The sequence below is a fragment of the Passer montanus genome, unplaced genomic scaffold, assembly GCF_014805655.1.
Source record: "Passer montanus isolate IOZ18808 unplaced genomic scaffold, ASM1480565v1 scaffold2, whole genome shotgun sequence".
NCBI lineage: Eukaryota > Metazoa > Chordata > Aves > Passeriformes > Passeridae > Passer > Passer montanus.
The window spans coordinates 21,466,559-21,482,496 of record NW_024366591.1 but is presented as its reverse complement, the minus strand read 5'-3'; the positions used below and the strand labels follow the sequence as shown (position 1 = coordinate 21,482,496).

The window sequence follows — 15,938 nt, the reverse complement described above, 5'->3', positions numbered from 1 at the left end:
TTGTGTAGACTCTCCAGAATACCTGCTTTTAATATTATGCTGATGAAGATAACTGTTACTATTCAAAAAATTATGCATCTACTGTTTCCAAGTTATAATGATCCCGTATGGTATCTGTGATCAGTTCATTGTTGTCGCTCACTGTAATGTGTCAAAGAGAAGACAGTCTTTACCATGCTCATTTAGGTGTTTTTAAGAATGTATGTAGATTTTCAAATACAGCTGTGTGATTTTTTTTGTGTGGGTTTGTGTAATATGTTTCAGAATATACAGTTACTCTCTGATTTTCACAGTCTATTCATCCTTCTGGTTGTTTTCATTTGAGAACCCACCTATAATTTTGTCAGTAATATTGTTAAATTTCACGTCAACCTTCAGAAATTTTTTTTTGATATAACTTTCAAATACACATGCTCCCACTTACAGAAGATTTGTGATTTGTTACTGCAATACTTATATTTTTCAGAGAAACACAGCTATGGTCAGCAGAACAGCCCTGCTGCTGAGAAGACTGTAGGTTCTCTTGCAGTAGCAATGAGAATGCAGGTTAGTGTACCTTTGTTTGTAGATTGTACCAATGTTGCAGATTTGTTGCTCTTTATATAAGTTGCAGAAATTACTTCTACAGTTTACATTTTAACTTTTGTTTTGCTCTTTTGAATATCTTACCTCACTTCCATTTTAATAGCAATTCATAATCAGATGGAGTGATACCTATTACATTTAATTAGAGAAAGGTAAATTAAAAATCAGACATCTCATAATTGTGGTTAATACAGTAAAGGTTAGCAGAAGCACTTGTGCCAATAGGCTAATGTCACTCACACTTCTAAGACTGAGAAGATTAATTGTATCTGCATGTTTGCATTACAATAGATAGAGGGTCCAAAAATATGTTATTTAATTTTGGAAGCAGTGTGAGTCAGAATAAAGTGTCCCACTGCCTAATTAGAATCTTCTCTGCCACTTACGTGTTAATGGGCTTGTCTCTTTTTGAAATGTGGTCAAACAACAGAAAGGTTGCTCTTACTTTGTCCTAAAGCCATGAAATGGAAAATTTTTTAAGTTTGGGGCTTTTTGTTATCCTGTGCCGTAGAGGTTATTTCAACATACTCTAGAAATTGTTTGAAATTACTGTTCAGCATTTATGATGCAGCTGTTGTGTGCTGTTTTCTTGTTTAAAACCAGAACATGGTAAAAAACATGGAGCGATGGATCCAGTCCCAGCAGTACAGGAAGTGGGACCTCCACAGCTTGAAACTGCAGCCCCTCTCCCCAGTGCCCAGGTAATAAGTGCTTTTCAAGAAAAAAAAAAAAGTGAAAAAATATTTTTAACAAGAGCAAGCAAGTGTAACAACCTACAAATGTGCTGTGCCTAATTAATTTTTAATCTTATGTGGACTATGTGTTGTGCCATTCTCATTGAAGCCAAGTTTATTCAATGAAGACCCAAAGCTGGAAGGTTTCATGGATGAAGGGAGGAGAAGTCTTGTGCAACACCAATAGAAATACAAAAGACCAGAAGTTCCTAATGGCTGAACCCTGGTGTAGGAAGGTGTTTAGTTAAGGCTCAGTGATTTCAGTGGTGTTTGAGTTTGTATTTATTTTCTTCCCTCAGCAGAAGTACTTTCTTCTACATTAGACTTTTAAATTCCTGTGTGGGTGTGAAAAGCAGGAAGCATATTTATTCTCATAGCCAGAATCTTTTCAATCAGCTCCTGTCATTCACTTCCCAAGGCCCCTGTCTGGGCCTCAGGGATTTCAGGTCTGCCTTGGCACCATTGCTGACATCTCTGACATTTAAAGCAGCCTGAGCTCTTTGCTGTGCTGAAGTGCTTTGCTACGTGTTGGTTGTGTTGGGTGACAGAGAGAGGAGCCAATGGCTTAAAAGTGAAGAATGTGTCAACATTTTTTTGTGCTTATTGATACGCCTGCTTCTGCAGATGTTAAAGGAACCTCACACTAGAAGAAAGTCAGAGAGAGTTGGAACTTCATAGTCTGGAAGACAGGGGCATCTCATCAATGTGTCTAAATACCATGTACAGGTATTGTACAGGTACAAACAGGAGCGAGGCAGGCTCATTTCAGTGGAGCCCAGTGACAGAGCCATCAGCACTGAGCACAAACTGAAACCCAGGAAGCTCCATTTGAGCATCAGGAAATACGTCACTGTGAGGGTGACCAAACATTGACACAGATTGTGCAGGGTGGTTGTGGAGCGTCCATGCTAGGAGACATTCAGAAGCCACCTGGACATAGGCAGCTAACCAGCTCTACATGCCCCTGCATGAGCAGGGGGTTGGACCAGATGGCTTCCAGAGGTCCCTTCCAACCCCAGCCAGTTGTGATTCTGTAATTCTGAATCCTACTGGTGTCGTTTTGGAAAACTGTGACAAAATGTTGTATTTTGATTTACTTTTCACTGTCTCTTAGAACAGTTTAATGGGAATGAGCACAAATGTAATTTAAACTGGAGATGCCAAAAGAATGAGTTTTCTCTTGTAACCAGGGACACAAGGAGGCAGAAATGCTTAAGCTTTTTTCTGGAATTCTAGAATTCAATTTCTAGAACTGAAGCCTAAAAAAAACTATCCTTAAATAATACAATTAAAAGTTAAAGTATGCAATGTCATGAGGGTGATGGTAAAAAATACTTTCGCAAAAAGGTATTCCCAACCCACTCTATGACATTGTGTGTTTAGTACACCAAGAATTACATAATTAATAAATAATGGTGTGTATATATGTATATACACACCCTAATATAATATATAGAGTATAATATATATAATATAATTAGTAATAGGACTTGCACTCATCTTCTAACTCTATAGCTTTGTCTTTTTTCTTTTAAATGTAAAAAAACCCTTCAAATAGAAGGTATCCTGTAATAAAATGTAAGCTTTGAGTAATACACCACGTTGTGTGGAAACAGATGGAGTATTTATTGAAAGTGAGGCAAAGCTGCTTAAGCACTAAAACTAAGAACATCTGCTTTTTGATTTCTATGAGATCTGGGTTGAAGTATTTCCAAATATATTGGAAATAGAATGGAAGATTTTCTTACAGTAAAAAAAAATGTCAGGTAAGTAGATGTGGAGCCTTCCTCTGTCTTTTAAATTTTTCTCTATTTTGTAAATTATCACTTAGCATTGTCAGTGGTGGACTTCTGGCTTAACAGTTTTCATTCATGCAGAAGAACCACTTTTGCACATCTCCAGCAATACTGAATAACTGAATATTGAATAATTCTGGCATTTCCAATACAGAGAATGTATTGTCACACTAAAAGGGTCAGCTGCAAATATAGACTTCTAAAGTCCAGGTATAACCACGTGTTCAATTTTCTGTGTTTTGGGAAAATATATTTGGTAGGAGGAAAAAAATGCAAACTAACTTTGTCATATTAGTCTACATTGTTCTTCTCTTGCTAAATGTATCAATTATTTTAATAGGAGAATAGTGACCCTAAAAATCTCCATTTCTTAGATCTTTAAGGGACTACACTACCACTAACTTAACAAGAATTTTCTGAGACTTGAGTTGTTTATATATTGGAAGTTCTAAGTGAAAACTCTAGATGGTCTTTGCAATGTAATGGGTGTAAGCGACTCCAGCTCATGTTCTCATTAAATTTTTATGGCTAGATGTGTTTGAAGTCACACATAAGAAGCCAAAGGTATGTCCTTCTGTGAAAGAGGATGCTCTTAGTATGTCTTTGAAAGAAAGCAGGTTCCAGGTTAGTGCTGTGGCTGAGTAACTCCTTGTCCTGTAGTACTGGATTACGTCATTGTTTGAGTGGATGGTTTCTGGGTTTCACTGAGCTGCTGCAGGGTGCAAAAAGGGGATACTTGAGAGCTATAAATGAATAATGGAGCCAGTTTAGGATTTTCTCAAAGAATTGCAAGCAATTAAGTTGGCACAGACTGATCATTTGCCGGGTGGATGCAGAATGGCCAAATTCCACACAGAGAGTTGAGATCTGGTAGTAGTTTTATGTTCATTGGTGGATATTTAAGGTCTTGCAGAATGTTAGAAAGTTCAGGACATGAGCTTTCATGTCACCGCCAGATTGTATCACAAATACTGTGATCAACTGAAACTACAGGAAAAAATTTAGCCTGGTTAGGCTGAAAGTAATTTTTTAAGTTGTTTTTGTGGTAATGTGAGCAATTCAAAGCCCAAGGAGACAGCTCTTCATCCTGTGTGCCAGCCCCTGGCTTCCATGCTGCAGGAGCTTACAGCTTCTACTCGCTTATGTGGACATGATGGGCAACTAGGACAAGCTTGCAAATGAAACATCCACGATGGAGTATTCAATCCAAAGACCTCAGGTTGTCCAGGTCAAGAATTGCAGATAAAATAGTGTCCCCTACAGCCACATTCCCTCAGGAAATCTGTGGCTTGCCTCAGCTGCTGCTCACCCTTGCTGGAGGTGGCTCATAAGCTCACTGGATGTCTTGGCTGAGCCCTGTGCTTTAGGCTCTTGCTCTGTGGCCATTCTCAGTTTAGCTGTGTTTTAGAAGTGCATGAGTTGGTCTTCAAATGCCTTGTTTCCTTTGGTGCCCTCGTGGGGAGCAGCGATGTTGGTGCTGCCCTCGGATGAAAGGCGCTGCATGCACGGGCTTCGGCTTTAGCAAATGTGTTTGTGTGACTGTTGGCCAAGGAATGCATGCACTTTTTAGTAAATTGTATGTGCTGAAATATGCTGTGAGGGAGGAGAACAAAAGGGAAAAACAAATCCAGAAACATCCATTCCTGTGGGACATGCTTGAGCATCCAGCAGACACGTTTCTAGCTTGATATGAAAGCATTACGTAATATTTGGAATCTGATTAAACAAGAGCTCTCTGTGAAATTGTAACAATTAACAAACTCTGTACGTGATTTTCAATGTTATATTAGGTGTTAGTTAATATTTAGGTTTGGTTAATAAAATGTGAGAGAGAATTGAAAAACTCATTACAATAACTCCATTGTTGGATTATTTGCTGTTGTTTTGTGCTCTGTCGTCGACCACCTAAGCTGAGAGAAATCTCCTGGCTCCTATTTGTTTTCTTTTCCAGTGATATTGAGATTTCCCGAGCACAGAGTCCAAAAGCTGTTGATGTACTTGCCAAGGAGATAGGATTGCTTACAGATGAAATTGAGATCTATGGCCAAACCAAAGCCAAAGTACGTTTGTCCCTGCTGGAAAGGTTAAAGGATCAACCAGATGGAAAATATGTTCTAGTTGCTGGGTAAGAATGCTATGTAATGTCATTAATGTCCGCTGTTTCCACTCTTATTAATATAAACATGTAACTTACATCTTTTTACTCTCTGTGCAAATAAGAATCTTGAATGTTTTCGTCTGTACATTGCTCTCTTCTGAAAGTAAGCAGGTTTTGAACTTTTTTGAAGTAACACAGCTTTTTTTCCAAACTCTTATTACTGAAGTAAATTACTGAATATATTTTATAAAAGATAATTTGTTCTATGATTCTGTGAAATGTTGGTGAGTGGAGTTTTTCTTACTGTTTTATCAGAATTTCAAATGTTTAACTTGGATATTTAAGGCTGCTTGTATTGTGGCTGTTTATAAACAAACATTAACAGAAGCTACATGCTAATCTGTTGATATTAACAATAAATACTTTTTTTATTGAAGAACAGATTACAAAGTTTAAAAAGCCATGTTTTTTCTCTGAAATGTAGACATGTCTCCAGGCAGGCTTATCCTGCTCGCTTTTCCCACGATTATAGCAAATGCAATGCTCAGCAGGAATAATGCACTTCTGAAGAGCTTCAGGTTTTTCATGCATTCAGTGACACAACTTTTTCATTCACCCGGTTTACTAGGTGGAAACTTCTACTTGTGAACAAACATGTGAAGGTTTTCATTAATTTTTAAATTGTAGTTTGTTCTTTATATTCTGAATTAATCTGTTGGTTGCTCCCTTTTAAGTAAAACCGTTCAGGTTTAAAATGCAGTTTTGGCTGATCCAGAAGGACAAGGCTGTTGTTAACTGGCTTGATCTACTGATTCCTCACCTTGGATAGTCTTTCTCAAACTTTTCTTTACTGCCTTCCTGTGGGAACAACCTGCATTTCTGGCGCTGAGATGGAGTTGTAGCCTGACTTGATGTCACAAAGCTGAGGCAGGCGAGATATGAAGCTTTCCTCAAAGCTATGTGATAGAAGTCCAGCATTAAAGATATTCCTGGAGGATGCTGAAGCAGATAAGAGAAGGAAATAATAGCTTGTTGAGCTTGGTTTCTTTTGGCATAGTTTTATTTTGGTTGGGGTTTCTGTGGCACTGGAGAAACAAAAACAGGCTCAGCATTTGACTGAGTTTGAAGAAAGTTGCTGCCATGGATTTTCATGCTCATGATGTCAACAGCATCATGCTGCAGACCAATCCAGGCTTCCCTAGCAAAAAGCCTCTCTCAGAAGAGGTTATTTGAAGATGTCTGGAAGTGCAAAGATAGCAAGTTGCAAAGCCCCGTTTGGGTGGATTTTATTTGTGTCAGATTGCATGCACCAGTGCTTACATTTCTTCACATTGCTTTGTCTCCCATTCTCCTTCAAAGAAGGTGTCTCAAGCAGTTGTCACAGAAAGAAGTACATCTCCATGTGGAAGAAATGCAGCAGTTTTGACCAGCAAGATAAAAAGCTGGCAAAAAGTAGAAAATTGTATCCTCTTTTAAGTTTACATAAAATGTACCAATACAGAATGGTGTTTCAGAAACAAAGGGCTGGGTTTGGTACCTAGCCAACCCCATGATGCAATATGTTGCTATTTGTAATATCTCTGAAGTCATTGCATCTTGTGGGGTTAGTGCAGAGCCACATTTGCTGCAGGAGGAGTGCCTGGGCAAGGTCGCTACAATAGTGGGAACATTCTCTTCTGAGAGAGTTCAAAGCTTGACTTTGAAATATAGTACATATAAAATATACATATAATGTGTGTTTATATGCTTTCAGCTGCTCTCCCTTGCTGAAATGGCTGTAGCAGATGAGAATGATTTTAAGAAAAAAGCAGGGAGCTGTGTCTGATGGGGAAATGTTCAATGCAATGAAAATCAGGTATCGCTGAAGTGTGGAAACTGGGGAGTGAAATAGTATCCTCCTTTGCCTTCATTCTCTCCCTTGCCAAGGCAAGGTCAACCAAAACCTGCCATTTGGATTATTATGCTTGTTCACAATAACCAAAGATATTTAAAAATTCCTTTAGAATGATGCAGTGTAGGCCTTCAAAATAAATTTTTGGTGCTTCAGAGGAAATATTTAAGATATATGTTTATACTTACAGTTCTGGCAGAAATATTTCTAATGTACGATGAGAACTTCTCATGTGTGAAAAGAGTGTAAAGTGTGTGTGTGTGTGTATGGAAGAAACTACAAAATCTCCAGCCTCCATCCATGATGCAGCCAGTAACATTTGTGCCTTTAATTGCACATTCATATTTAAATGTTTCACAATGTCTAGGAATTTATAAATATTTGCTGCAAATGCATGTCTAGTTTATTCCTCATACACTAAAGACCAAACCTCTTGTTCTGAGCAGGAAAATGCAACTGAAATGCACCTTTTTTTCTCTACGGATAGTTTGTGGCTCTTTAAAAAGTTGCTAACTTCAGAGTCTTTTTTGTTCCTTCTAAATGCAAGCAAATATGGCTAAGTGTCTCATCCATTATAAACCTTGTATGCTGAAATATTGCAGTTTGATTAACAGACCATGACACCCGAAACTAGGATGAAGACTTTTATTTCTTCATAAATTCAATTTTCTGCTGTATGGAGACCATTCTTTGTTCTTTTTTTTTTTTTGTTTGTTTCATTCTGTCTTTTTTTTATTTTCTTTGTGTTTTGCTTGCTATAGGGCTTGTGTTGAGACACTGTGGGAAGTGTCTCATCCATTATAAACCTTGTATGCTGAAATATTGCAGTTTGATTAACAGACCATGACACCCGAAACTAGGATGAAGACTTTTATTTCTTCATAAATTCAATTTTCTGCTGTATGGAGACCATTCTTTGTTCTTTTTTTTTGTTTTGTTTTTTTTGTTTCATTCTTGCTTTTTTTAATTTTCTTTGTGTTTTGCTTGCTATAGGGCTTGTGTTGAGACACTGTGGGGGCAGAGCCACAAGTTATCATGGAGTAATTGATTCTTGGGCATCAACTGCCTGTAAACAGGATTTTAGTGTGCTAAATAATATGTCGCAGGATCTGTTAACTCAAGCTGCCTCCACTCATTGCCAGCTGAGATCATGCAAATGAATGCAGCTTGTTCTTGACCTAGGAGCTAAGTTTAGTGTTCAGGGTTACCTAATCATGTGTTCAAGCATGTAGATGGCATATTCATAGACACAATATGAAATTACAGCTGCAGTTGGTTAGAATCTATGTCTGTGTGTGTATGTTTCAGTATCTTGTTCTAAATGCTCCAGTGTTGTGGCTTTTAGCCAGATAATTCTGGAAACTTGTTCACTTAAAAAATGCAAGATGAGGAAGAATAAAAAGTGAGAAAATAATGAAATAAAATTCTGCCTTTAACAAGAAGTGTGTTGGATTTTGAATGCTGGAAAATTTAGAATCAGTGCTTTTCTCCTAACAGTAATAGATTTTTCTGTGATGAACTACCTTTTCAGTAAGGCAAAAATGGAGGAAAACAAAAATTTCTTTTTACTGTGTCCCTTGGGCTGCAATGTGCTTAAAAGCTAAGAAAAAAGGAAAATAAAAATTAGAGGAAAGATACAGGGAAGGATAAGAGGGGAAAATACCCTTTGTTGATGCCCTGAATTGTCTGACAGTCCACGGTAAAGTCATAGTTGAGACAGGTGTCATGTATTGGTCATGGCATTACACAGCTCCTAATTGGGATTGTCTTGTATGAGTCTGTAGTGGATTAGGAGAGTTTGTAGTGGGGGATTCCTCAGTCTGTTCCTGTCTTTGCTCAGTCATTTTAGCTTCATAGTAATCTCTGTGCTTTTGTATGTGGAAGCTCCAGTCCCAACCCAAGGATGCCACTGCAACATTGTCATAACCTCATCTCCATGTGGTGACAGCAGTCGCAGCAATTCTGTGCTCAGAACACATTTCTGACAATTGTAATCTAGGATGGGAGATGTACATGGCTGGGAACTCGGTTGCCCATGGCCTCCATAGCCTGGCTTTGCAGGTTTCCATGTGCATCACACGAATTATGAACTCATTAAAATATTTGAATCTGCTGATACCTGTGAGTTTAAAGTAGGAAGTTTGAAAGAGAATTGTCACATATCCAGTAAAGCTCTTGCTGGAGTCGCAGTGGCTGGTGTGGCTGTGAGGAGGTTACAGCTGGTGCAGTGTATGTCTCCCTGTTTGTTTATTTTCTCTTTGTGAGACCTTGTGCAGCTTTCCCACAGAAACAGCTCTGCTGCAAGCTAATGTGATGTATAACAAACAAACAAAAAGTCTGCATATTCTTATCTTTGTTTTGATATACAGAAAGAGAGAAGGCTTTCCAATATTATGGAAAACTTACTTTGCCAAGGAGCTGATGACTGCTTGGTAGGTGGCAAAGTTTAAGGCGGAAAATTATTGTGGATTTCCTGTGCTTTGATTGAAAACATACTAAAGAAATTTGAAGAATAATGCAAATGGCTGTTAAAGTCTCTTGAAATTCATTAAAATTATTGCATTTTAAAGGAGGTTTTTCCTTAATTTGCATAAGGTTAAAGCACAGTATTGCACAATTGAGCTAAAGTTAGCCATTGGCGGTTGTAATTTTATACCCATGTGAGCAAGTGACCTAAGCTGCAAGAGTGTAGCCTCAGTAGTGTAGCCAGCAAAAACAGCTCAATGTCCACAAAACAGATTAAGTGGTTTATTTTATTTATAAAACCCAATCAAAGTAGAGCAGGTACAAAAGGGAAGATATTTAAAATCAGCTTTCGAAGGAAAATTATTGGAATAAGAATTTTCTTTGAATTTCAGGCACTTTCTTTTCTTTTTCTTTTAACTAATGTTTAAAGCTGAGATTTTGGTAACTGTTGAAACTAATAAATAACTGTTCAGCTCTTGAGCTTTCCTGCCAGTTTAATCAAAGAGCAGTGGTGTGTTTCTCTTTTTGCTTTCTGGCACAAAAGGTCTGTCTCATAGAAAACTCTCAGTGCTTTCTGGTTCGTATTACAGTGTCGTGTTAGAATAGGCCAGTCAAGTTGCAGAGCATTTTAGTAATGTGACACTTGACTGTGTGTTGTTTTCTTCTGTGACAAGTAGATTTTATTTTTTATGCTGCCAACATGCATTCTGGTTATGCATTTGTCAATTGCAATTTCATTTCCTTTGTTGGATAGGAGGCTGTATCTTTGATTTTGCTGGTTTCATAATTTTTCTGTTAGTAGTGCAGCCATTGAGTGCACTGAGTTATTTTGGTCTGTGGAAAGTTCTTTACTGGCAACTTCCAGTAAACAATTATAGGTGTCTCTTTCATAGTAGAATACTTTTCTTTTGGGTGTTTCATTACTGTTTTTTCTTTTTTGTGTTGTTGTTATTTTTAAATAATTGATAGCTCCATGAGTTGTTACCTTGTTAAGTCTTTCAACACAGTAATGCCTCAGGATTACTTATATATGCTTTAAATCTGGTTTTAATGCACAGGAATAAGAGGATCAAGTAAATGAGATTAGGACAATAGACAAAGGTGAATGAGATAGTAGGAGAACAAGGGGTAAGGAGAAACCATTCTAAGAATTATATGAATGGGTTTGGGGAAGCCAGTGTTAGAACAGTAGTCAGAAGGTGAAACAGGTAGTAAAAATGAGTTAACCTGGCTGTGGTGCTGTGAAGGAAACTAATTTGTTCTAAAGTGAGGATCCTGGGACAAAAAGGAAGCTATCTATGTGGCTACAGTAAAACCCGGAGGGTTCCCTGTCCTGACAATGCAGAGATTAAAAGTATCCTTTCTTTTAGGACCTGCAAACTTTGAAAGTAAAAGAAATGAAGTAGCATTCTGTGCTCCTGCAGTAGATCAGAAGTGAATAAGAAGGTCTAGTATGGGTAAAATAAAGGATATGCTCTACATCTCCCACCTTTTTTTTTTTTTTTTGGCTCTACAGTAGCATTCTGTGCTCCTGCAGTAGATCAGAAGTGAATAAGAAGGTCTAGTATGGATAAAATAAAGGATATGCTCTACGTCTCCCACCTTTTTTTTTTTTGGCTCTACATAGATATTTTGCTAGAATTCTGTGAATTTTTTTTTAAGTCAAAGAAGTGCCATTCTAGGATAATGAAATAGTCTAGGATAACAAATAGTAAGTTACTGATGATGTTTTAGAATCTGGTGGTTGGTGGTGAACACAATGTTATGAAATGTGGGAGAAAATTGCTAAAATCAAGTGCCCAAATAAGTGGCCCATGGTCACATAAGGGTAGTTCAAAGTGAAGAATTCAGGGAATCTCTTATAGATGTGCTTAACCCCATTGATTTCACTGAAACTTTAGTTAAAAGACTACTTTTCTGAATAGTTTTTTTTTTCCTAGAACAATATAAAGATGTTGATTTGACTTAATTCCAAACTGCCCACATTTTTCCAGACATATCTATCCAGGGCATCTTTTTTAAAGTAAAAGCCAAGGATCTGATGATGCTGTAAAAGATAGATTTATGAAAAGTTAATGTTTTAATCTGTTTTCTTTTGTGGGATAAAGAAGTGCTTTTCCCTGTCTGTGAACTGACTGAACTGAACTGATTCTTGCAATCACTCTAATGTTTTTGTGCGATTTGAATTGTGATCTGAGGATAACAATATCTTGGAAAAATTACTAGTTGGGGAAGGAAGTGTTTCTAATTAGAGCTAGATGTTTCAGCTCAAGTTTTGAAAAGGTCAAGACAAGGGCTCCCCTTCGACTAGATCCATGTGCATGCTTGTATTTCCTTGGGAATGAACACTAGTTTTTAACATCAACTTCACTAAATACTTCTCTGCAGGTAGAAAGGGCACCAAAGATGTGAATGGTCATTCTTTGCCAAAAAGGAAGATTCGTGTGAGAGTGGTATGAATGGAAAAAGGACCAGGGCTTTCTTCTTTTGCCAATCAGAAAAAGAAATGCTGCCTCAAAAGAATCATTGAAGTGCATTTTGGAGCCATGAGATGTGTTCATACATCACGGAAAAAAAAAGAAAGAAGAAAAACCCTAGCACCCCCCCACACACACTTTTAATGTGGATCACAAACAAATGTGCTGATGTTGAAAGTAGGGAGAGGATCATTTAAACTGAGGTGTCTCTCATTCACTGAAGGCTGATGAAATTTTCTGCTTGCAAAATCAGCTGTCATTGTCCCTTTATTAAAGGGGCAAGAATAGAGTCTTCTCTAGGAACGAGAATAGAGTGGAGGTTAGAGTCTCTGATTTGAGTTTGCAGGTATTTTTAAAATTCTGTCCTGTTTCAGTCAATATGGGAGCTGTAGCATGAGGCTTTTGAGCTTTTGTTTGGGCTATGATAGTCATTGTCCTTTATTGCCCTTAAATCTGGGAAACAAAAGTGTACGATAAATGATGTTCAATTGAATATAGTGGATTTTGTGTCCTGTTTTGTTGAAAAAGCAGTTGATCTGTCATTGTTGATGGTTATGGTGACATGGAAGCTAGAGAGACACAGCTGAGTTCTACAAAAAAGTGTTGGTTATTTAACTTAAAATATTCTATTATTTCATTCAAAGTTTGAACAATGGGAGTAAAAGATTTCATGCATTACTGCAGAAAAATATTAATACATGCTTAGAGTATCGTGATGGATGGATTGTTAATGAAACTAGTGAGACTTTTGTGCTGTAATAAAAATGTCTAAATTCAATATATTCTTTTTAGAACTTTTGCCAAAATAATCTTCTCTTTTTCTGCTATCATAGTAAATTGCTTAAATAGAAGACACATGTATATTAGCATTCCAGCTTGAGCTAGGGGCTAACATTGTGGCAGTATTTTTGTGAAGATAAAGTAATCTTATTGAAATTTGCTGTACAAATATTCTTCATTGAAATCAAAAGCTCTAAGTTCTGATATCCTTAGCCAGGCTGACATCAGCAAAAAATTTGATTAATCTTTTTTTTTTGTTTTGCTAGAATAACCCCTACACCCCTAGGAGAGGGGAAAAGCACAGTCACAGTTGGTCTCGTTCAGGCGCTTACTGCACACCTTAACATTAATTCCTTTGCTTGTCTGAGACAACCTTCTCAAGGACCTACTTTTGGAGTGAAAGGTACATAATATTTCCAGAACCTATGACCTCTTTCAGATTAAAAGGAAATACTGCTTTTCTGCCTTTTTTATTTATTTCTTCTTTGTTAATCTCTTAATTGCTTCACTCAGTGGATTGTCCCAGTAGTAGCATATTTGATTTTTTAATAGATTAAGGTTTCTTGCACATGACTTCCTGTGCAAGGCTCATACCTATGTTCCTGCACTTAACATGTACTGATAATGCAGATAAAGCCCAAACATAATGAAAGGCAGAGGGATGTAATTAGCCATGAGGAATTTTGTGTGAGTACACACCCTTCCAGCCACCCCTCTACTTAGGGACTCTTTAAATACATTTCTAAAGATTACTGTCTAATTATTCCTTGAGAAATGGTCCACACTGGATATTTCCAAGCAATACAAGGAATTTAGCAGTTGTGGTTCAGTTGTGTCAGCAGCACACGTTTGGCTAGGTCTGAACCTCTTCTCTCTGTTCTCCTGAGCTGTCGCCTCTAATCATGGGCTGCTGCCTTTTTGTCTAGAAACCCTGTAAGAGCCTGAGGGCCAGGTAAGACCCAGCCAGATTTCAAACCCATCTTCAATGTTGATGATAGGAAGTAATGAAATCTCTTTTTTGCCATTTCTCAGCTGAAATTGGTGCCTAACTGGGCAAGCACTCCCCATCTGCTCTGCTTTGCTTTGCTGAAGTTTAAGTTAACAAGTTTGATTTCAGCTGGAAGGCTCCTGGTGCTTCTCAGCTAAGACTGGTGCGTGTGAGTGCTTTAATTCCTCCACTCAACTTGTGCATAGGCAACAGCAAATTTCTTTGCCTGTACCATGAGAGGTAGAGGGGAAGGAGTGCTCAGAGTGTGAAGGTTTCATTCAGAAGCAGTGCTTGCTTGTGACTGCTTTGTCTTTCCACCCAGCAGCTGCATGTGCATGACTGTGTCCTAAATCTGGGCAGGAGCAGAGGGTAGCCCTTACATACCCAGAGTCTGCACCACCCATCACATGTAGCCTTTCATTTCAGAGCAAGAATTCCCTTTTTGCTACCTGCTGAAAAAAAAAAGAAAAAAGCCAGGAAGATTAAGGAAATCATGTTTATTTGGATGCATCACGGATCTTCTAATAGAAATCTAATGCCAAAATTGTGTCATCATTGCTGTATGTTTCATTTTGTGTGTTTAAAGATGGTTGTTTTTTTCCAAAACTGATATGACCATGTGGTTCCCTGTGCAGGTGGAGCAGCTGGAGGTGGATATGCTCAAGTGATCCCCATGGAGGAGGTGAGACAGCCTCAGCTTGCAGTCTGTGGGATGGCTTAATGGGCACGATGGCATTCATGGTTGAAGATTGACTTGATGATTTTGGAGGTTTTGTCCTGACCCTAATGATTCTATGACATTCACAGTGCTTGTTTGGGGATGTGTGGCAGTTTCGCCGCAGGAGAGTCTAATTTAGAGTTCAGCAAAACCTCTAGAACTGGCTAGAACTGGTGAGGAACCACCTTGACCGTGCCCAGCTGGTCCAAGCAGAGTCTTAATGTCAGCCCTGAAGTGCCATTAACACTGACCTTCCAACTCCTTCTGTCAGACACATAAAAAATACTGTACCTGTGTAACACAATTCTTAATTTGAGATGCTCATTTCAGAGTTTTCACAAAACTGAGTTAAATTTTGGTACTGTACCTGTGTAACACAATTTGAGATGCTCATTTCAGAGTTTTCACAAAACTGAGTTAAATTTTGTATCAGCGAAGTTCATGCCTGTGAGGTTAGGGGCTGTTCTCCTGCAGCTGACAGGAAGGTGGCCTATGGCCCCAAAGTCAGGATGCATGCTGTGCTCTGGGGCACATTCTGCAGTAATCCACACCTCTGGTCCAGGTCAGTTAGACGTTAGTAGTGCTAAACTGATTCTCTATTAATGATGAGAAACTGTAACTCTTGGCTTCTTATTCTTGAATCATTTAGCAAAGAATGAAGATGTTCTTGGCTTTGTTTGGCTATACTTAGAGTAGTTTACCGTGCACTCAGATGAAAACAAGTCCTTTATATGCCCCAGTGTATTTTCACCTGGAATTCTTTAGCCTACCTTGACAGCTGACTAATCAGAGCTGCAGTCTCAAGGAGATAGCAATGATTTGTGCTGCTAATTTGTCTTAGTGAATTGAATTCGATATTTTCTTATAAAAAATCCTGTTGTTTCCCCCTTCTAGTTCAATCTTCATTTGACTGGAGATATTCATGCTATAACTGCTGCAAATAATTTGCTGGCTGCTGCTATTGATGCTAGGATCTTGCATGAGAATACTCAATCTGATAAGGTGAGAATTATTTTCTCCTATCCAGATGACATTTTTTATTTTCAGTTTTTCAATAAACTGCATTTCAGAGAAAAACATGTTGTTTATAATTTTATATTTTCACCATGTGAACAGTAACTGTTGCTGAAGCCATTTTATGTTCTGCTGGGAAATTTTCCGTATACAATGTATTTTTCTGGCAAATAGCTATCGTAAGGTAGTCTTTAAGATAAGGATCCCATGCCCAGAACATTGACAGCTATTTCTAACTGTACTAAATAGTGTAATAAAGCATGTTTTCCCTGCCTATAATCCTATTATTTTCAGTAATTTGAAGACTCATTTCAAAGTTACAAATTGTTATTTCTGATGTGTGGTTGGGTATGATGTACCTTAAGAGGAAGGAGTTATAGGGAAAATAAAC

The 15,938-nt window shown here is 37.9% G+C and overlaps 1 protein-coding gene across 4 annotated transcripts in view; it reads left to right on the top strand.

Moving 5' to 3' along the window:
* Positions 1-15,938, top strand: part of MTHFD1L (methylenetetrahydrofolate dehydrogenase (NADP+ dependent) 1 like) — a 144,858-nt gene that overhangs the window by 19,534 nt on the left and 109,386 nt on the right. For 3 of the 4 annotated variants that reach the window (XR_005627266.1, XM_039707513.1, XM_039707514.1), the window contains exons 8-13: positions 467-546; positions 1,189-1,286; positions 5,067-5,240; positions 13,094-13,230; positions 14,451-14,497; positions 15,428-15,535. Coding sequence is in view for 3 of the 4 variants with exons in the window: in XM_039707513.1 (XP_039563447.1) it covers positions 467-546; positions 1,189-1,286; positions 5,067-5,240; positions 13,094-13,230; positions 14,451-14,497; positions 15,428-15,535 (644 nt within the window). In the remaining variant the exon portion in view is untranslated. Of the gene's footprint in view, positions 1-466; positions 547-1,188; positions 1,287-5,066; positions 5,241-13,093; positions 13,231-13,867; positions 13,979-14,450; positions 14,498-15,427; positions 15,536-15,938 lie in introns of those variants that run through there. The other variant, XM_039707515.1, reaches the window with a different exon arrangement.